This window comes from Pteronotus mesoamericanus, unplaced genomic scaffold (assembly GCF_021234165.1).
Source record: "Pteronotus mesoamericanus isolate MK-2021 breed Mesoamerican mustached bat unplaced genomic scaffold, CSHL_Meso_final contig_169, whole genome shotgun sequence".
Lineage (NCBI taxonomy): Eukaryota > Metazoa > Chordata > Mammalia > Chiroptera > Mormoopidae > Pteronotus > Pteronotus mesoamericanus.
Window position 1 is genome coordinate 1,543,518 of NW_026555068.1, and position 21,370 is coordinate 1,564,887.

General features: G+C 39.9%; 1 protein-coding gene across 5 annotated transcripts in view; it reads left to right on the forward strand.

The window, feature by feature from the left end:
- ATP11A (ATPase phospholipid transporting 11A) overlaps window positions 1–21,370 on the forward strand; it is a 144,178-nt gene that overhangs the window by 70,088 nt on the left and 52,720 nt on the right. For all 5 annotated transcript variants that reach the window (XM_054565873.1, XM_054565877.1, XM_054565874.1 and 2 more), the window contains exons 2-6: window positions 4,005–4,127; window positions 11,426–11,515; window positions 12,320–12,400; window positions 14,979–15,086; window positions 19,493–19,621. In XM_054565873.1, coding sequence (XP_054421848.1) covers window positions 4,005–4,127; window positions 11,426–11,515; window positions 12,320–12,400; window positions 14,979–15,086; window positions 19,493–19,621 — 531 coding nt within the window. The remainder of the gene's footprint in view (window positions 1–4,004; window positions 4,128–11,425; window positions 11,516–12,319; window positions 12,401–14,978; window positions 15,087–19,492; window positions 19,622–21,370) is intronic.

Consider the following 21,370-nt stretch of genomic DNA (forward strand, 5'->3'; position numbering starts at 1 on the left):
ATTTTTTTATTGGATATATCTCCCCAGGCAAGGGAAACAAAAGAAAATAAATGGGACTACATCAAACTAAAAAGTTTTTGCACATCCGAAGAAATCATCAAGAAAACAAAAAGGCACCCCACAGAATGGGAGAACATATTCGCTAATATACCTGATAAGGGGTTAATATCAAAAATTTATAAAGAACTTAGACAAAACTCAACACCAAAAAACCCAATTAAAAAATGGGCAAAGGACATGAATAGGCACTCTCCAAAGAGGACAATAGACATATGAAAAGATGCTCAATGTCACTAATCATCAGAGAAATGAAAATTAAAACCACAATGAGATATCATCTCACACCTTTCAGAATGGCTGTCATCAATAAATCAGCAAACAAGCGCTGGTGAAGATGTGGAGTAAGGAGAACCGTTTTGTACTGTTGGTGGGAAAGCAGACTGGTGCAGCCACTGTGGAGAGCAGCATGGAGATACCTCAAAAAATTAAAAATGGATCTGCCTTTTGACCCAGCAGTCCCACTTCTGGGATATATCTGAAGGGACCCAAAACACTGATTCAAAAGAACATAAGCACCTCATGTTCATTGCAGCATTACTTATAATCATCAAGATATGGAAGCAACCCAAGTGTCCATCAATAGATGAGTGGATAAAACAACTATGGGACATTTACATAATGGAATACTACTCGGCTGTAAAAAAAAGAACATTTTACTCCTTGTGACAGTATGGATGAACCGGGAGAGCATTTGGCTAAATGAAATAAGCCAGTCAGAGACAGACAAATACCATACGATTTCACTCATATGTGGAATCTAATGAACAAACTTGAACTAACAAGGAAAATGGCAACAGACCCATAGATAGAGAGCAGGATGACAGCTAGTGGAGGGTCGGGGACTGGAGGTTAGGGGATGGAGGGACTGAACAAAAAGGAAAAAGGACTCATGGACATGGACAACAGTGTGGTGATTGCTCGGGGCAGGGAGATATAAAGGGACTAAAAGATAATAGAAAAAATACACTAAAGACTAAATAAAATAAAAATAAATTTAAAAAGTTATGTTGAGTCACTCCACCATAGTCACACAGCCCATCAGCAGCACGTCACATGCATGGCCACATGGGAGTAATTATAACTGGTTATACATACCGGGCATTCTCCAGGAGTTTCCTATTTGTTGTAGTCTCTGCACCTTTTGAACATTTAATTTTAGCCTTCTTAGAATTGAACATTTGTGCATAGAACAACATATAGAGCTCACCTTGGTCTTAATCTGAACTCAAAAATGTCCCCCGCCTGTCTGTGTCATGTGTAAGATCACCTGGTAACTTTATGCCTTCAGAAAGTGTAGTTCTTCTGTGTCACTCCTTGGGGTCTGTGATGCTAAGCAGTGAGCAAAGTCAGATGGAAATGTAGCTTCACTGACATATTTCAGTCCACTGAGTTGTAACCTGTTAATAGAAGCAAGGAGCTAAAGAAACTTCTGGGTTGTTGCTTCTGGTTTTATCCTCGGGAAACTGTACAAAGGCAGCTTTGTTATACAGGGTTCAGCTTTCATTTAGCAAGTACACGGTTCATTCCCAAATGACTTTTGTGTTGGAATGATTTAGGCCAGTCCTACTGCATGAGGGTGTTCAGTTCATTTTCCCGTCCTGTCCCACAGGCAGGGACAGTGTCCTTCTGACTTGTATTAGTTAAAACGGCACTGCAGTGTTGAGTTATATTTGAGGTGTTAAACAATTACATTAAAAGTAATAAGCATCTACTAGACAGTGTTGAGAATATGGATGAACCTTAATAAGATTCATTCTGACTTTGCCTCCCTAGAGACAGGGGTCCTTTCTGTCCCAGGCCAGAAGTGTCCAGGAAGCACCAGCTTCCATGACAGGGCACCACAGCATGACCTATAGGAAGATTTGAGCTTCCAGAGTTAGTACTAAGGCTTAAAGCCAAGTGCTGTCTGTGAAGTTTAGAAGAAAGGTTTTCTATTTTTGTATTAAAATTTATATATTTTTTGTGCCTTTCCTCTTCTGGTTCATTTGTTACATACTCTTTTTCAATGTAACTTCCTGAATCCACAGGAATGAGAGGCACATGTTTGGCCCTGCTCTGAGAAATAAAGGGAGGTCAGGGACTTGTTCTATTTTCTTAACTTTCATATCCAGAAATTTATTTATGAAGCCCTTAGACAGGTTTTAAAGTAAACATCCCTCACAGGTGGCCTCACCCAAAATAGGAAAACTACAGGGAAGGGCCATGGGGCCCTGAGCCAGCCCGAGGACGGAGGGCCAGGCTTGCCTGGAAGCTGTGCCTGGCCCTCAGCATCCCCTTGTTACGACAGAGTAGCAGGCTCCTGAGAGCGAGCCACATGCCAAGTTTGTGCCAAGGAGGAAGTACTCTGCTCATGGAGAGTGAGGCAGGTGGCACCAGTGCCTGTTCTGTTCCAAGGACCTTGCGCCATTTCCTGTGTCCCTGCTGAGCATCTCTGAAACACGGGTGGAGTTACAGAGACCACTTTGCTCTTTATCCTTTAGTCACTTGAACCATCCAGCAAAGGTAGACTCTAATAAAGGAAACGTAGGTGGAATTTACAAAGGGAATGTGCAAGCGTGCAGCTGCCGTGGGTAATGCACTGGGTGGGCAGAGGGTGGGGGTGGTGGAGAAACATCAAAAGTCTTCTAAAATTATTCCCAGGACATTGACAGATAAGCAAAGGAGATCATAGTATAAGGAAAAAAGGGGAGAAAAAAGGCAATGTAAGACTCATGATAACTAAACAGTAGAAATGCCGTATTTCTTGTCACCCCTATTTGGCTTCAGAAAGTGAGGGTTCTCTGAAGCCACAACGGGTGGACCCAGTGATGGAGAGCAGAAGGAGCCTGTACCAGGCTGGGGGCATTACCGTATGTTTTGTTTTGTTGCCCCAGTTCATTCTTGAGAACTCTGAAGAAAGTGCTATCACTGCTTTCATGGATGACGAAGTTGAGTTCAGGCTCTTGAGTGTCTCAGCAACAACTGAGCCAGGTCTTCTCTGATGCCCATTCATTCTTCCTGTTCTATTGCATTGACTTTATCTTCAACTAAGAAGGTTTCCGTCTCTTTTTCAGCACTGTTTGTTATACCCCAGGGAAGCTGGTATCTTCAGCGTTCCTTGAGAGGAATTGGGATGTGATGCCCACAACCCTGTGCTGGGATGCTAGTCTAAGGGGGACCTAGGACCGCAGGCCAGGGCGGCTAGTTTAGGAGGAATCTAGGACCATGTTCTGGGATGCTAGTCTGAGGGGGGACCAGGACTCTGTGCTGGGGCTTCGAGAGGAAGCGGCATTTTAGTTTTTAATCAGTAACTGTAGTGTTTTTATTAGGCACTTAAGTGCTGGCAGCACACAGTCTGGTTGGTGTTTTTAAAAGATCCTTCTATTCAGAAGATATTTACTTAGTGCTTTGTGCATACAACACTCTGAGTAAGACAAAGATGAGTCAGACCCCAGTCTTCTGTCCTTCCAGGAAAGCCTTATTGATAGACATACCTAAAATGGTTGAATAATTCGTTCATTCTGAATTCAAGGTTTTACTGTCTTCTTTAGAGACCTTTCTGCAAATTCCTAACCCTCATTGCCTTTCCTCTTTTGGAAGCCTTAAGATTTTGCTGCTGTGTTCTGTTTTTTACATGAACCGGTCCTGAGTTATTTCCACTGACAATCAGCTTTTTCAAGGCTACCCCTCAGCTCTCACTGGAGTGCAGAACCCCTGCTGAGACTGTTTCCTTGAAGGACTGGGCAGGGATTTGGAGAACTTAGCCCATAAGGGTTGAGTAAGATCAGGGGCAGCTCCGGCGATGGCAGGTGGGGCCCAGCTCTGCCTTGTGGCTTGTATGATGCTGTAAGTCGGGCAGCACTGGTTTCTGTTAATATGGGCAAGTGTTAAAGCCAAGCCTTCAGGGAAGAACTTTCACACCGGAGTCTGAGGCACTTGTGCTAATACTACTCTGTTTTCCATAGTGTGCTGGAGAAGAGAATTGGGTCGACAGTCGGACCATTTACGTGGGACATAAGGAGCCCCCCCCAGGTGCTGAGGCCTACATTCCGCAGAGGTACCCAGACAACAGGATAGTCTCTTCCAAGGTAACCTCCTGTCTGAGTATTTATTAATTTCCTTTGGGCAGCATTGGAACTTTCTGACAGCAGTTAGCTACACTGCTCCTAGAACTGCTGTTAACAGCTGCTATCCACTCCCAGCTAAGGGCTGTGATTATCATTTGCATGGGGCTTGTGAACGCACTATACCTCTGGTTATCCCCAAAACACTTCAGACTTGCCAAGATGTCACAGCACATTGTCATCATTCCTCTTTTAATTATATCGTGGATAGAGTGTCAAATTTGAAGTCCAGGATGTTCAATTCTTACTACTGCCACTTATTTATTTGCTGTCTGGCTATGCGCTAATCATGAACCACCCCAGGGGTGAGTTTCCGTATCTATAAATTAGAGATGACACAAGATGTCACCAATGAAATGGTGTGTGTACCACCACCTTGTAAACAAAAGCACCAAGTCTGCCAATTTGGTGCAATAAATGCAAAGGGGAAGAAACATGATTAGAATGTCATCATTTCAACAAAGCGTCTTGTTTTTGTTGATAAGAGAGTGGGATTGCAGGGGCCTGTGTAACACGTTGAGAGAGTAACCTTGTAAATGGGTCTTGAGAATAGGGTGGAGAATTTTGTAGCTGGCTTTGACCAAAAAAGGTGGCTTTCCAGATTACAGAGAACTTTCCCTTTAGGGGCCTACACACACGTGGCCATGAAGGCATGCACACAGCCCTGGGTTCACTGGATGTGTGGATCTGTGTGGGAGACGTACTCATTTTCTGTGAGTTATCAAAGAGTGTTGGCTAACAATACTTGCACATAAAAAAACTTTGCTTTTCAAGACAGTCTTAAATGGAGTTATATTATTTTAAAACTGCAATGTAAAATAATAATCATAATCATAATAGCAGCTTTAATCCCCAGAAACACAGTGTGGGTAATTGCTTATGAACAAAATCTCAACCAAGTTAAACATAGTGCATGGTTACCCAGATACGATAAATGAAAGGACAGGTAAAATGAAGAAGAACTCCATATCCCGAAACAAGTCTGTCCAGTAGTGACATTTATAAAGTTGGCAATCTCAAGTAGAGATCACCTTTAGTGCACATATGTACTCTGTCAACTCACTAGTGTGACCAAAGAAGAAAAAAATCTCAAAAACATTTCTTTTTTAAATTTTTTAAAAAAATTTAAATTATAGTTGACATACGATATAATAGTTCTGGGTATACAACACAGTGATTAAACATGTATATAACTTAGAGTACCCATTTGACACCATACACAATTATTACAATATTATTGACTATGTTTCCTATGCTATACTTTATATTCCTGTGACTATTTTTATAACTGGCCATTTATACTTCTTATGCCCTTCACCTTTTTCACTCATCCCCTCTAAACCCCTCTTCTCTGGCAACCATCAGTTTATTCTCTGTATCTATAAGTTTGTTTCTTTTAAAAACATTTCTTAAAAATCTGCTCCTTTGCAGTACATATGCTTCAAGAAACAGTCCAGGGCCCTGGCTCAGTTGATAGGAGTGTCATCTCCATACGCCAAGGTGGTGGGTTTGACCCCTGGTTAGGCAGGGCAGGTGGAAGCACCAACCACGGAATGCATGGGTGGAAGGAACAACAGATTGACATTTCCCTCTCCCTTCCTCTCTCTCAAAAACCAATTTAAAAAAAAAAAACAAAAAACAGGCAGTGCACTGAAAAACATTAAAATGTTCCATGTGTGAACTTGTCAGGAGAGGACAGGTGATAAAGCACATGACCTGCCCTCACTATCTAGTGTCTGATGTGGGTAGGATGTTTGTCAAAGGCACTTGAGCCACTGATACAAATCCCTGTGCAGCTGCTCTCTCCTTCTGAGGACAAAGATTGGCCTTGAATGTTTCAGCCCTCAGTTTCTTCTGGTATATGTGGAAAGTTCTATACAAGGCCTCGTGGAGGAACTTTCTGAAGTGCAGAGCACCTGGTTGACTGGAGACATCAAAAGGCCTTCTTGATGCAATTGGCAGAATATAGCTGGAAATTGAGGGATGCTTTATTTATTCTAAAAGTGCCTGTCAATTTTTTGGAGAAGAAAAATTGAAAGCAGTGATTTCTGAATCCCATCCTTTTTGTTATCTGATTCAAGTTTTATAGCCAACATAGTCTCCTATTTTTCTTTCAAATATTCCCGCAGTCAGTAGCCAACAATAAATTTGAGATGCCTTGTCTTACCTCCTCACTCTACAATTCACTGCCTTTTCTCTTCTTCTGTCTGAAATATCTTTTTCTCTCCCTGCGCTGGTACCTACCTGTCCCCAGCTGTCCTACATGAACTGGAGCCTCCCGAGCCTCCTTGGTTTTTGACAAAAGAAACCCTGTGCTGGACATGGGATTTGATCAAGACTTGGGTTTGATCAAGACTTGCAAGTGCTGGGGGCCTTTTTCAAACTGCTTTTCTCAAGAAAATGCCTTCATTACCAGAAGACTCTGGAGTAGGAACTAATAGAATTAAGTCAACATCCTTTCAGGAGGCAGGTCAGCTTGGGCTCCACAGAAGAGGGCTTAAGTGTTGGGTAAAGGACTCATTGACTTTCATCTCAGCTTAGAGAGGGGACTGTGTTCTCAAATTTATGTGTGTGCAGAGAATGTTCTTCATCCCTCAAAGAGCAGATTAGTGGCTTTGTATCAGTAGACGATGGTGTGTAATTTCAAGGAAAGTTATGTACAGCATCGCTTCTATCGCTAATCAGATTCCGTTTGCAAGAGGACCTCCAAGAATCAAGGAGATTTAGAATCTAAGTCAGTAGCTGGGTGGACAGTAGCATTGGTTTAGACCAACTGGAGAGGAAATCTAGAGCATGTTATTGTTTTCATTTAAAACCACCTCAGGAAATATGAAAAATATGATTTAATTTGTAAAACATAAGTTTATAAGCAGGTTTGGAGAATATGTTTGTGGTAATGTATCTACATTTTCTTGGGAAGACAAGTTTTATTTCTACCTTAAAGGGAAAGGCTGCTAGCTAAGACTTCTTAAGTACATGGAAGTGTATGTTCACTAAGTCCCATTAATGATGTGCATATTTATACAAGGGGATGAAAAGGGAAGTCTAATTATGTTAAACTTCTGGGCCTGGGCCATAGAAGCAGAGTCAGTGATGATCAGTGGCTGATTCAAGTTCCATTTCCTTTTTGAGAGAGACATACCAGACAGGGGTCTGATAGAAAAAAGAAAACCAAGAAATGACTCCCCAGCCTGTCCCCGTTTCTTTGCTTCTGACCACACGCAGCAGTGCCCCCCGGGGCCTGCCTGAGCTCGCCACGCTGGCAGATCTGGACTCAAGAGAACGATGGAGCACTGCCTCATCAGTTTCACAAAACGACTTTTGGGCACAAAATTCATGCAGCTGGCAGCTCTGTCCTAAGATGCTACATAATTAAATAGTAGGCTCAGGCTGTACTGTCACTCCATACCTTCAACAAAGCTAAATAATTTTTGAGTATTGGCAAGGGAAAGTTACCTCTACCAATTAGATATGAGCAGTGTTCTTAATGACTTCCAAGTTTATCATGCCATTTAAGCTCTGAAACAACCCTGTGAGGCCACTAGTATAAATCCAGCCTATTCCTGAGGACACCACGCCTCAGAACAAAGTGGATGAGCCGGTCCTTCAGCCATGCACCTGAGCCCAGCACTTTCTCTGCAGGGCCAGCACTACCTCTTGTACTGTGAAGCTCACTCATTTGCTAACATTAGTAATCTAGAATTTGAAAATAATTTTCTATTTTTTCTAGTCCCATCTCCCAATCATAAAAGTTAAACTTCAACTCCGTGTGAGTTGATTGCCCTTCCCGGGAGAACAGCGCTTGGCCTCCAGCGTGTCTTTATGACTGTCCCTTGCACAATTGTGGCGCTGGATCCACTTTCAGGTGCATAATAGCTGAGGCTTTCGGGTGGTTTCCAGGTGCTCTCATTTTACTTCCTGGCAGCTGGTGAAGAAGAACAGCATGCAGGGCTTTTTTCTTAAAGAGTTTTTCTTTTCCCACATGACTAAAGGTAAACCAAGTGAGACTGTTTTGTTCTTTGTCCTGAGCCATGCTCTCAGTGAGTAACTCAGAACCAGAGGGGACTCATGCACAGAGAAGAGATTGGGCAAAACCAGGCTCAGATGCTCCTGAGGCATTCTCGCCTCAGGGCTAATGACCCAAGGAACAAATGCAAAGATTCTGGGCGTGTAGTTTTTTGTGATGTTAAATAAATGCCAAGAATACAAATTGTCTTCTATAATTTAACATTTCCCAAAACATCTTAGAGCAAAGGAGATTCTCTGGTAGACTCAGACTTCTTAGTTTTCTTATAGCAAGAAAAACCCACTTTATTCCATGCCTGTGGCTCAATACCAGAGATTTCCACTATTAAGTACTATTCTAGTGATTGTATCACAACAGACGATAGGACTTAATAGCAGAACATAGATCGGAGTATTTTATTATTTTTTGTAATACACAAAGCATTGCATTATATTGTAGCGCACGTGTCTAAGCAAATATTTAGATCATTTAACAAAGATGAAAAATGTACAGTTGGCTCATTGTTATCACTGTTCCAGCTCTTACATGTGTAATAAAATGTTTATTTTATTTTATCCATGTTATTATTAGTGTAGTAATGAATGTTTAAATTATCTCATTTGGTTTTCAATTTTATTATCATATATCACCAAGAATTAATAACTCTTTTTAACCACATTAATAACTCAGAGTAATACATAGTAATTTACCCTGTGAAATGTGGAAATTACAAAGCTTAATGTCAAAGCTATAGCATGGGTCTTCCATGTGTGATTACAACAAATAAATCATTTAACTGATTTTAAATTCCAAATTTGTGCTCGTTACCTGGCAGACCAGAATTCAAAATTAGAAACGCAGTGCCATTTACAATAGCACCAAAAAGAAAAGAAATACATACATACTTAAGTATAAATACTACAAAATATGTATAAGATCTATATGAGGAAAACTAAAACATTGATGAAAGAAATCAAAGAAGATTTAAGTAAATGGAGAGATATGCTATGTTCATGGATAGGAAAACTCAACACTGTTGAGATGTGAGTTCTTCCCAACTTAATCTATTGATTCAACACAACATTAACCAAAATCCCATCAAGTTATTTTTTAGGTTATCAATAAACTTATTCTAATCAAAATATAATGCTTATATAAAAAACCCAGAATAGCCAACACAATATTGAAGGAAAAGAACATATTTGGAAGACTGACACTACCTGACTTCCTACTTTCTATAAAGCTATAGTAATAAAGACAGTGTGGTATTGGTGAAAGAATAGACAAATAGATCAATGGAACAGAATAGAGAGCTCAGACATAGACCCACATGAATATAATCAACTGATTTTTGACAAAGGAGCAAGGGCAGTACAATGGAGAAAGAAAAGTCCACAAATGGCGTTAGAACAAATGGACATCCACGTGCAAAAAAAAAATAAAATCTAGACCAGTGATTTTTCAGCTAGTGTGCCACAGGAATTTTTAAAACAAGCAATACCTGACTATTTAGCTAGGGGCACTGACCTCTTTTCCCTTAGAATGTCAAATTAAAAAATGACAACAGCTAACCCAACAATAGCCATCCTGTGTGAATGAATCAAAATTATAACTTTTTTTTTTTGTCACATTGACAAAAACTGTAATACATTGTTTGGTGTGCTGAAGAATTTTAGTAATTAGTGTATGTGTGCCATGAGATTAAAAAGGTTGGAAATCGCTGATCTAGACACTGATTCTATGCTTTTCACAAAATTAACTCTAAATAGACTGATCATAGACCTAGATGTAAAACATACAACTATGAAGATCCTAGATGATACACATAGGAGAAAATCTAGGTGACCTTGAGTTTGACAATGAGTTTTTTGATACAAAACCAGTAATATTAACCATGAAGGCTAATTGATAAGATGGACTTTATTAAAATTAAAGTTTTCTGCTCTTCAAAGACATTGTTAAAAGAATTAGAAGACAAGTCACTAAGAGACGATATTTCCAAAACATATAGCCCATAAAGGACTAGTTTGAAATACTACAGGGGAGATAAGGGTGGGTAGGGTGCAATGGGTTTAGGACCTAGAAAATTAATTTCTTTTCTAAACCTCTAGAGACCCTCTTGGAGTAATTTATTGGGGCCAACCTTAGAAGGGAACTGAAAATATGTCCATAATTGTCATGGGATAGGGGGCAGGGGGTGCTACTTTATTTTCCTTCTCATTAATGAACTGCATTATGACCTTGTGAATGTAAATTAGAATAGAAAATGGAAATTCCCTATATATTCTCTAAGCAGTCAGAAACTTAAGACAAAGAAACTTTTTCTTTAAATTGTGGCTATACAGTGAAATTGATGTAAAAACCAAATTCAGAATATGTTGGTTAGTTTAGGGCCATGCCAGACTTTAGTTATATTCCATTTTCAGGAACTTGTGTTTGAGATTCCGAAATTAAAGGATCTCTTGGTAGGGGAGCTGGGTAACTAACACCTGGAAATGCGACACCAGCACACGCACCTAATGGGAGCTAATGTAGGTTCTGTTCATTGTACAGACAGAGGGCAAGGGGCACCGTACAGACTGGGCATAGCCCTTTCTCACTCTTCAGTACACTATCTTCATAAAGGCAAAACTTGTCAAATGGAATTTTAAAAACAATTTTCCAGCTCAGTATTTACTGTAGATTAACGACATCTGGGACATTGTTGCCTTCAGCACAAGAGTTAGGGCAAGTCTCCTCCTGTGGCAAAAATATCAGAAATACTCTCCCTGCTTGCTTCTCCATTCCCTCTAAATAAAGAGGAAGGTCTCTTGTGTGTGGTGCTGAAGACCACCTAATAATGCTGGCTTCTAGTTTAGCTTTCTTTTAGCACCTAGCCACACACACAAAAAAGAGCTTTTGAATAAATTACAGTCAAGGAAAAGTGCTAAACATGTATCTTTTGATTTAACAATCATAGGTTTATATTTTATGAAAGACATTTTAATAATAAAACTATTATTAAGCTGCTTTGCATTACTTTGATTAATCTATAATGAGGTAAGTTACATATCCTACTCTTGGAGAACACATTCTCTGTTAGCAGTTTGTTTTCATGGTCAAGAAACTGAGAAAATGTCTAGAAACTTTCTACATTTTGAACTATGAGTTTTGAATCTAAGACTAAACATTTTGTACCTTGAGATCCAGTGCTACTACTTATCATGCAAAGTAAAATGTGATCAAAGTGACACCTTTTTGTTTTTCTTTTCTACAGTACACATTTTGGAACTTCATACCCAAGAACTTATTTGAACAATTCAGAAGAATCGCCAACTTTTATTTTCTTATCATATTTCTGGTACAGGTAAGGCCAGTGACCTTTTAGTCTCAGGTGATTAACCATGGTTTGCTGATAAGAAAGGAGCAAGCACTTGGTGCCAGTTGTCTGCAGTTTCTTCCTTTATTTTTTTCAAGGACAAGTGTGTTGGTTCACAGAGACCTACATGGTAAAACATGCATATGAGCACTCTGTATGTGAGTTGGTTCTGGCACACTTCCAGCACTGGAGGGGGGATCAGGAGCTTCCTAACCTTTAGGAAGAATTCACCAGGCCAGCTAAGCATTATTACCCTCCCTAAGTAAGCACAGATTCTCCAAAGAAAACATTAAGAGAAAGAGAGAGGGGATGCAGAAGGAGAGTGAAAACCACAATGAGGTGCGAATTAGGGAACAATAGGTCAGATTTAAGAACAGCAACCCAGTTTGTCTCAATCATACAAAATACAACTGAAGGACTTTTAAAATTTCCCCAGCATTACAGTCAAGGTAGTTAAAATAATGTAATCAAAGTGCAGCACCAGAAACAGGGTAGTAAATTAAAATAAAATGTACACTGGTATTAGACTTGTGTCTTTGCCACAGCTAACAGCATTTTCTTAAGCATTCCTCTTAATTTAAAAGAATTGCCCTCAGTTTTATAGTAACATAGGATGATATACTTCTTAATTAATTTATCTCTGGTGGTGGTGGGATAAAGTGGGGTAATAGTAAAGCAATTTAAATAAGTAAAAGCAGATGTTTGGCAGTGGTGTAATGGGGCCAATCAGTCTGTTTAAAGCCACTAATGCATGTTTTTGAAAATGGCTCTACAATTCTCTTTTAATTGCAGTTGATTATTGATACACCTACAAGTCCAGTAACGAGTGGACTTCCACTGTTCTTTGTCATTACTGTCACAGCTATCAAACAGGTAAGAATTTTACAGATAGAGGAAGAAACTCGTTATCTTTGTTGTATGGATGTCACCTCTTAACCACAGCAAAGTAATATGGTTTGTTTTAGCCATCTTATAGAACAATTGAACTGTGTTATAAAAATTCGTTTTTAATAACTTTTTTAGATTAATGCTCAAGTTAAAATAATAGAGATTATATAACTTAGTTGCTAATTTGGTGCGCTGCGAGTCTGAGGAGGAAACTAGGGTTTTCACCTGAATCATCCGGAGGAGGTGTCTGATTTTAGACAAGTTGCTTAACATGGCTGTATTCTCGACCTTCTTAACTGCAAGGATCTCTTACCTACAGAGGGTCTGGGATGTGGCTTCACAATAGCATGCCAAATCCTGACTCACTCAGTGTGGATCGAATTGTTCTTTCTGGTCCAGAGGAATAAAGCCAATGACTACCAGTAAAAAGAATGCATCTCAGTTATTTTCACTATCCAGTTGGCCAGTTTAGTGCAGCAACCATCACCACTATCTAGTTCCAGAACGTTTCCGCATGGGTGCAGATGGGTAGCCGCATCTGGAGATGCAGACAATTCTTTGGGCACCTGGCTTCCCTTTAATGTGCTGAGAAATACTACAGAGAAGTAGTAATTCATCTTCCTTAACTCAAACGCACTTTCACACCTAGCAAAACCCAACTCAAAAGTATGTTAATCTAGAAAACACCAAACTCTTGGTTGGAAGGTATGTGTTTTCTTCTATTGGGGAAAGGATTTGAAATTTGAAATTGTGCCTATTTAAGACCAAAAGAATTTAGCAGGGTTGTTAGTTATGAGAATTAGGTCAGGCTACATTTACAATGCTTGAGCTGGTATCTGAGCTGACGTAAGAATGGCTCATATTGGTAATTTCCAATGTTTGTTACAATCAATAAAATACGTATGTGCATGGAGAACTATACCCAACTTTTTGTGGCTATCACAGAGTGAATCAGGAATTTTACTCAGTTTTGCTAAGAATCTGGGTGGCCAGATTCAATAAAAGACATAGTCAGGAACTGTATGTAGGTTCACTTGTGCTTTTCAATAGAATATTTAAGTTCAGCTGGTGGAAATATAATTGTTACCAAGTTTCTTAAGGACTTTTGTTCAGTTCATATTAAAAGCCTAAAAGTCTTACCCATCTTTTGACTCAGCCATTTTCTTTTTAAGAATCTATACTAAGAATATATAATGGGTATGCACAAAAATACAATTGTAAAGATGTTTATCAGAAATACATTTATAACTACAACCCACATTGCCATGGAAAAATGTCCATGATGTATCAAGGGTACAGAATAGAATAATATCTGCAGTATTTTTCTAATTTTGAAAAACTATAACCCCATAGGCTAGAATTATATTTATATATAATTTTGGTATATTAATAATCTATATATTAATAGATTTTTTGCAGGCTGATAGAATTAGCTTCTTTTGGGGGGGAATGATTTATGTATTTCCTATTTTTGTCCATAGACCACATAATAGTTTTGTAATAGAAAGGTAAAAATTGATTTGGGGAGGTTATTTTGATTCTTTTATTTATGTCTTGGATTTTATCTTCGAAAATGCATTGTCCTGCATGAGTTGCAGAATAGAAATGAGAACACCAGGCAGAAGACCCAGAAAGACTGGGTGGAACACAGCCTAGATATATCGTTAAAAACTACTTTTCGTTTCTAATTTTCTACATTACATGTATCCTGTATTTGTTCACTCTATAGATATGACTGAGATTCTTTCATGTACTGAGCTTTTTTGTAGGCCCTAGAGATGATAATGTTGAACAGGACATCCCAGTAAGGGAGGCAGACACCAAGAAGCCATGTGTACCTGCACATGTACACACACGTACCCGCATGTGTATTATAGGGCTTTATGATCTTAGTGGTGAGGGCCTCTCTGATACTTGGACTGGGAACCAGGTGAGCGCAGTGGAAGGGGAACTAGAAGACCCCCACCCCATACCTCAGACCATGAGCAGGCCCTGGCCCTTCAGGGACCCCAGATCAAGGCCCTGACAGTGAGCCACCTGGTGTGTCACCCCAGTGGACTTGGGAACGGCCATTTCACACATGTCTATGCAGGATAAAGTTTGGGAAAACCCCATTAGATGGTGTGGAGTTGGGGGCTCCCAGCAGGGATGGGCTAGTCATGTCTCCGTTCAATCCAGGGAGGGCCCACCTTCTAGAGGTCCAAGGAAAGGTTGGACCTTGACCAGCATGGCGACCAGGGGACACAAAGAAGTGGGAGATTTAGGGTTGACTTGAGGGAAAAGTACCAGGATTTGCCAGTGGGTGGGTTTCAGGTGTGAGAAAAAGGAGAAAAGGTGCCTTATGGTTTTACTGCAGCCCCATTAGTCCTTCTCACAGCCACTCTGGGAGCACAGGGCCGCAGGGCTCCTGAACACCTCGCTTGTCCAGTGGGCTGAGGCCGGCTATACCTTACTTGCAGTCGTGGCCCATCGCAGCAAAGTCCAGAAGGATGGGCTCAGAGCCGAGGGGTCCTCCATGTTTCTCTCCCTTGTCACATGGGATTCTTTCTTTTTGTTTTTTTAGGGCTATGAAGACTGGCTTCGCCATAAAGCAGATAACGCCATGAACCAGTGCCCTGTCCATTTCATCCAGCACGGCAAGCTAGTTCGGAAGCAGAGCCGAAAGCTGAGGGTTAGTGATGACTGACACCATTACCTGGCCTAAAATCAGTAACAGTTTTTTTAAAAATGTGACAGGTTTTTTTTATTGAGTAAACGCCCAACCTCTTCCCCCAAATATTTCAGGCAAACTCTTACATTAGCTTTTTTCTTTTTTTTACTTATTTATTTTTAAAGTTTTAATAAACTGTTTTTTAAAGACCAGGCAAAATCGAGCACAAGGTACACGAATTTCCCACATACACCTTATCCCCCCACTATCAGCAGCTCCACCAGAGTTACCTGGAGTTTATGAGATTATACCAGCAATTTTCAACATTTTTCATTACATGGCATGCATAAGACATGAGCTAATTATTAAAATTCTGTGGCACACCAAAAATTTGTTTTTTGCTGATCTGACAAAAAGAAAATAGGTATAATTTTGATTCATTCACACCGGGTGGCCCTTGTTGCATTGGCTGTTATCTTTTTTTTTTATTTGACAATCTAAGGGAAAAGATGTCAGTGACGCTGACTAAAATAGTCAGGTACTACATGTTTTAAAAATTCATGGAGCATACCAGTTGAAAATTGCTGAATTGTACTAACCAGTCAAGACAAGAAAAGCTCTAAACACTTTTAGAAAATCTGTTTTAGAACAAGATAAAATCACATTAATATAAACTATAGTAGTTGGAAATTATGGAAATTGGCTCCAAAAATTCACCGAAGTTTTTATTTTAATTTTTTCCAATGAATTATTAGTGTAACTGATAAAATTTTGTGTCTCCAAATGTGTGTTTAAATTAAGTGGATTATATAAACCTACACTAGCCATTTAGAAACCCCTGTATGTGTAAAAATGATAGGTAGAATTTTACAGTTTGTCCTGGAGTAATTTTTCACTCTGAACCTAAGGGCAGAGCCCAGCTGTCCTTCTCTGTCACCTTCTCCTGTCCTTGTCTCCCTGCCCATGCTCTTCTCCCCTACCCACCCAACCTCCCTCGTTGCCTGGCAGCTCCACTGTCTCTCTAGGCTGCTTCCTGACAAGAAATTGTGGTGGGAACATCAGGAAGTCGCAGTAAAGGAGTGTTGCCAGCCCTCGCGCAAAGTGACGGAAAAGAGGGCCTTCACTGGCAGGCAGACCCTAAAGAGGGGTAGCCCCGTCAGCCTGGGCATCAGTGCTTGTCTCAGGAAAAGGACAGGGCCCAGGATACAAGAACACAGCAGGAGGCATGTTCACAGCTCATCAGCATGTGATCCACTTTTGTTAACCTACTTCCAGACGTTATGTGTATTATACATGCTATTGTATATATTTTTAAGTTTTTAAACGTTTTCTTTGCTTTATTAATTTTACTGTCCAGCTGTTTTAGTAATTCTGAATGAACTTGCCCTCAGTTAGCCTGTATTGGTGACGTTTTCCTAGTAGTCATGGGGTCAGGGAGGTGAGTGGCTGGGAGCGCGGGCCTCGCAGCCATTAGAACAGCAGTGGGGACCCCATGTATTGTTAACAGGCTCCTTCAGATCCCAGGCTCCAAATGCAGTTTCCTTGAACAACTGTATTTCCTTTTTAAAGTCTTCTGTACTTTTTTTATTAAATTGTTTTTTAAATTACAGTTGACATACAGTATTAGTTTCAGGTATATGGTATTCATATATCTTACAGATTGATCAGCCCAGTAAATCCAGTACCCATTTGGCACCGTACATAGTTATTCCAATATTGTTGACTATATTCCTATAGTTTATATCCCCATGACTATTTTTATAACTGGCAATTTGTTACTTTTAATAAACATCGCTTTCTTTAAAAACATACCTAAACAGTGTCTACCAGCAGAAAATTGAATTTTTAATGCATTAATCTCCTATGAGAAATACCTGCTTTGTATCGAACCTGTTCTAAGCAGCAGATTCAAAGTCTACTATGTGAGGCAAGGAAGAACGATCAGGCTGCCCTTGTGACTCTAGGCATCATCTTCCGTGGGCCATAATAGCTCAGGCCTTCAGAGGATGTGAGAGGCTGTTAGAAAAGAAACCTTCAATTTGTTCATCAGTTTCAGGAATGTCATTATGTAAATGGAATCATGCAGTTTGAAACCTTTTGGGACTGGCTTTTTTCACTCAGCCTAAATTCCCTTGATTTCACCCATTGTGAGCATCAGTAGCTACTTCCTTTCATTGGACACCACAGTGTGGGGTAGACCAGAGTTTGCTTACATTCAAAGACTGAAGGATGTTTAGGTACTTTCTAGTTTGGACCTATTATGAATAAAGGTGCTGTAAACATTTGTGTACAGGTTTTTATATGAATAAAACTTCCATTTCTCTTTGCAGAAAATTCAACCATAAAAGCATAAAAGCTCAAGTCTTGAATTGTTGGGCCATATAGTGAATTCATTATTACTTTTAAAAGGAATTGCCAAAAAATATCCCAAAGTGCTAGATAATTTTACTTTCCCATAAGCAATGTATGAGAGATCCAGTTTCTCCACATTCTCACCAGCATTTGGTGTTGGCACTATTTTAGTCATTTTGATATCTCAGTGTGGTTTAAATTTGCATTTCCCTAATGGCTTACTGTGTTGAATATCTTCCCATGTGCTTATTTGCCATCAGTACATCCTCTTCAGGGGATTGGGTGGGGGGACATCAGACTCTTCATGTCTTTTATCCATTTTCTAATTGAGTTATTTGAGGGTCTTTACTGATGAATTTTGAAAGTTCATATATTCTAAATATTAGTTCTTTGTCAGAAATCCCTTAATGAGGTTTTCACAAAGCAAATTTTTAAAATTTTAAAGTCCAATTTATTGATCTTTTTTTCCTTTTATGGATTGTGCTTTCAGTGTCAAGATTAAGAGCTCTTTACCTAAACTGGAGCCCAAAGATGCTCTCCTCTGCTTTTTTTTTTTTTTTAACAGTTTTTCAGTTTTATATTTTACATTTAAGTTCATGATTGATTTGGAATTAATTTTTATCTGAAATGTAAGGTTTAGGATAAAGTCCCCTCCCCCTTTTTTTAAAGATTTCATTTATTTATTTTTAGAGAAGGGAAGGGAGACAGAGAGGGAGATAAACGCCATTGTGCAAGAAATACATCAATCAGTTGCTTCTTGCATGCCCCCAACTTGGTTAGCAGCCCGGTGCTCAATCCACTGAGCCACACCAGCCCGGGCAAAGTTCCCTTTTTTTTCACCTATGACTGCCCAGTTGTTCTACCATCATTTTTTGGAAAGGCTGTCCCTTCTCCATTGAATTGCTTTTGTACCTTTGTAAAAAGTCAGTAAGCACTTTTGTGTGGGTCGATTTCTGTGTTCTCTGTTCCGTTTCACGGGTCTCTGTGCCAGACCTCCGCCAGTCCCAGCGCAGTCCTGGTTACACAGCTGCAGCGAAAGCCTTCGCACTGGCAGGGTGACTCCCCCTCTTCATTCTTCTTGTTCAAGACTCTTGGAGCTGCTTGAGGGCCTACACCTTTCCATGTAAATTTTAAGATAAGTCCATCTGTGTCTACAAAAATCTTTGCTGGGATTTTGATTGGAATTTCACTAAACCCAAAGGTCTGTTTGAGGAATAATCCTCCAATTTTAAGTTCTCAGACACTCAGTTGGAACAATAATGGGGTGTGACAGGGAACTCCCCTGACAGTGCAGACAGAAGCACGGCAATGTCCCGATTCTGGAAGCGCTTCGCGTGTGGTGGCAGGAGCATCCGTGCAACTGGCCATATTTTAAACCCTCTAACTAGTCACCCAGATTGGTGGGATTTTGATGGTTATTTACCTTCTAGACACAAAGTCTAAAGTCTCAATCAGAGAAAATGGGCCTTTCTGGGAGGTCAGATATCTTGCTTGGTGATGGTACTAAAACTGGGATGATTTCATCTTATTTAAAAATCCGTATGACAAATGTTCTTGGCTCATTTTGCCTCTAGTTTTTGTAATGTCTGTGATTCTCACTTCTTTATGTTTAGTCGTGCTTGAGTGAGCTCGGCAGCGTCTTGGTTCTGTTTTTCAGCCCACTTTTACAGCTCTTATACCTGGTTTATAGAATGCCTAATTTTAAATTAGCACCTTCCTACAAGAATAGACCCCACCTGGACACATTAATGAAACACTAGAATTCATCCTGTTGAGCTGAAACCAGAATAATCCTGCTATGGATTTTGTGTGTGTTTCCATTGCAAAATATTTAATTATAATGCACGTTGATAATTCACATATCTAAATTGGTACATTGAAACCTCACCTGGCCTGCCCTTGGTTTCCCAGTGCCTGGGAAATGATCTTCCTCTAGAGTTACATTAGCATCCACATATCCTCCTATAAACAAACACCATAATGGTATCTGTGAGTATCAGCTGGCACTTTAGGAAAAGGAAAACCTGCTGCACAGAAGCAAGTTTATTTAGTGGCCCTGTCTGTCTGTCCTGCAGGTTGGGGACATCGTCATGGTCAAGGAGGATGAGACCTTCCCCTGTGACCTGATCTTCCTCTCCAGCAGCCGTGGAGATGGGACCTGCCATGTGACAACTGCCAGCTTAGATGGAGAATCGAGTCACAAAGTAATGTGCCTTTTATTGGAGACCCTAGACAGGGTCTTACCTTCCGATCCCAGCTGTGCTTGCAAGGCTAGAAACTATTGAATACATTATGTTTGGAAATTCAGTGTTTTCAATGAAAACCCAGGGAGTTGTGCTGACCAAATCGTTTTTGACTTTTGCTTCTTTCTTTCTATTTTGTACTATTTTCTTTCTACCCTCAGTGTCTGTCACAACGAACCACCTCGAATTAACAGAAATAACTTCACGTTATTTATGTAGCTGTGTCATTCAGGGGAGGTACCAAATTAAGGATGTAATGAATAGATTGTTGAAATTGTGAAAGTTTTCATTTTACCAGTCAAAATTAGTGTCTTTACTACCCTGAAATTATGTGAAAAGTCACACATGAGTCTATATTTTGCCTCACTGTTACTTCAATAAGTGTCTTTTTGTTAAAATATTTTAATAATATCTGAAGTTATAATTAATTTCTTACATTCAGTATGGATTCCTATACTGGAAGCTGATGATACAAAATTTTAATTAACAATCATGAAAGAATAGAACATATCACTATCAATTTCAAGGTTTCATTATTTAAAAAATCTGGAAATTTCCAAGGAGTCTATGAAAGTGAGCATGTCTCAGTAGATTCAACCATTTCTAAGGCATCAGCTCACAAAATTACAACTCTAACACAGTACTTAGCAATACCTATGGATACAGGTAATTTCTAAGATGGGAAAGATAATTTTTCTTTGCAAAAACACTAAAGGTTATGCTAATCTTTTGTGGATAACTCATGGCATAAAGCCCTATGGGGTTTTTCCAGCATTTACTTTCAGGCTTTCTATGTAGCATATCCCAAGAGAATTGACCTTCTGGCACAAGCAGTTATGAGCAACAGTGATTCTGGGAATGGAAATCCCTGGGTCGGTTGTCAGGCGTTTATTGTAACCTGCCACTGGTCTCTGAACTGTGGGGAGTTTATGTTCCTGTCCTTCCTGACAATAAACATCTCTAATTATCCTCCTATCTTTCTCTGTAATAGTCAAATGTTGGACAAAGTGTATAATAAATAAACAAAACAAATAGAACCACATACCTCGCTGTTGGCAGTGGGTTGCCCTTCCCATCCTGTCCCTCGGGAGGGATGTTGTTCAAATGCTTCTCAACATCGCTATTGAAGACGCTGCAGGGCTCCATGTGTATCACTAGTTTCAGGGCAAAATTTTATAGCAGCCCAGACTGGCAGATATTATTAGAGAATCCATGTTTCACTTTGACCTTTTGTGTGTTGTGATCAGCATCTTAAAGGCGTGCCCTCTGGTGTCATTTCTGTGCAGTTGGTTTGGCTCGGGGGCTGGTAGATCTGAGCCCTTTCCTTAAAAGCAGAGTGGGGCATGGGACTCCTGCACTAGTAACACGTATTGCTCGTGTGACCATGGCAGACATTTGACCTCTCTGGAGTTTCCACATCTACAAAATAGGGACAAACCTGCCTTCCAGGGGCCCTTGTGAGGGCATAATTAGAAAGTTTCCCCAAGTGCTTGAGATACAATAAATGCCTCTGAGATCTTATAAATGCTGATGGTGCTGCCATGATTTTATCTCCTTTTGTTTGATTTATGGAACGCTTTATTTGTCTAACACTTGATTATTAGAGAGAAAGATAGGAGGAGATTTAGAGATGTGCTCTCCTTCCCCAGGCCCTCATCCACTAGTGTTTCTTTCCTCTCTCCTCCCAAGGTGAGCCCACCTGTTCATGCT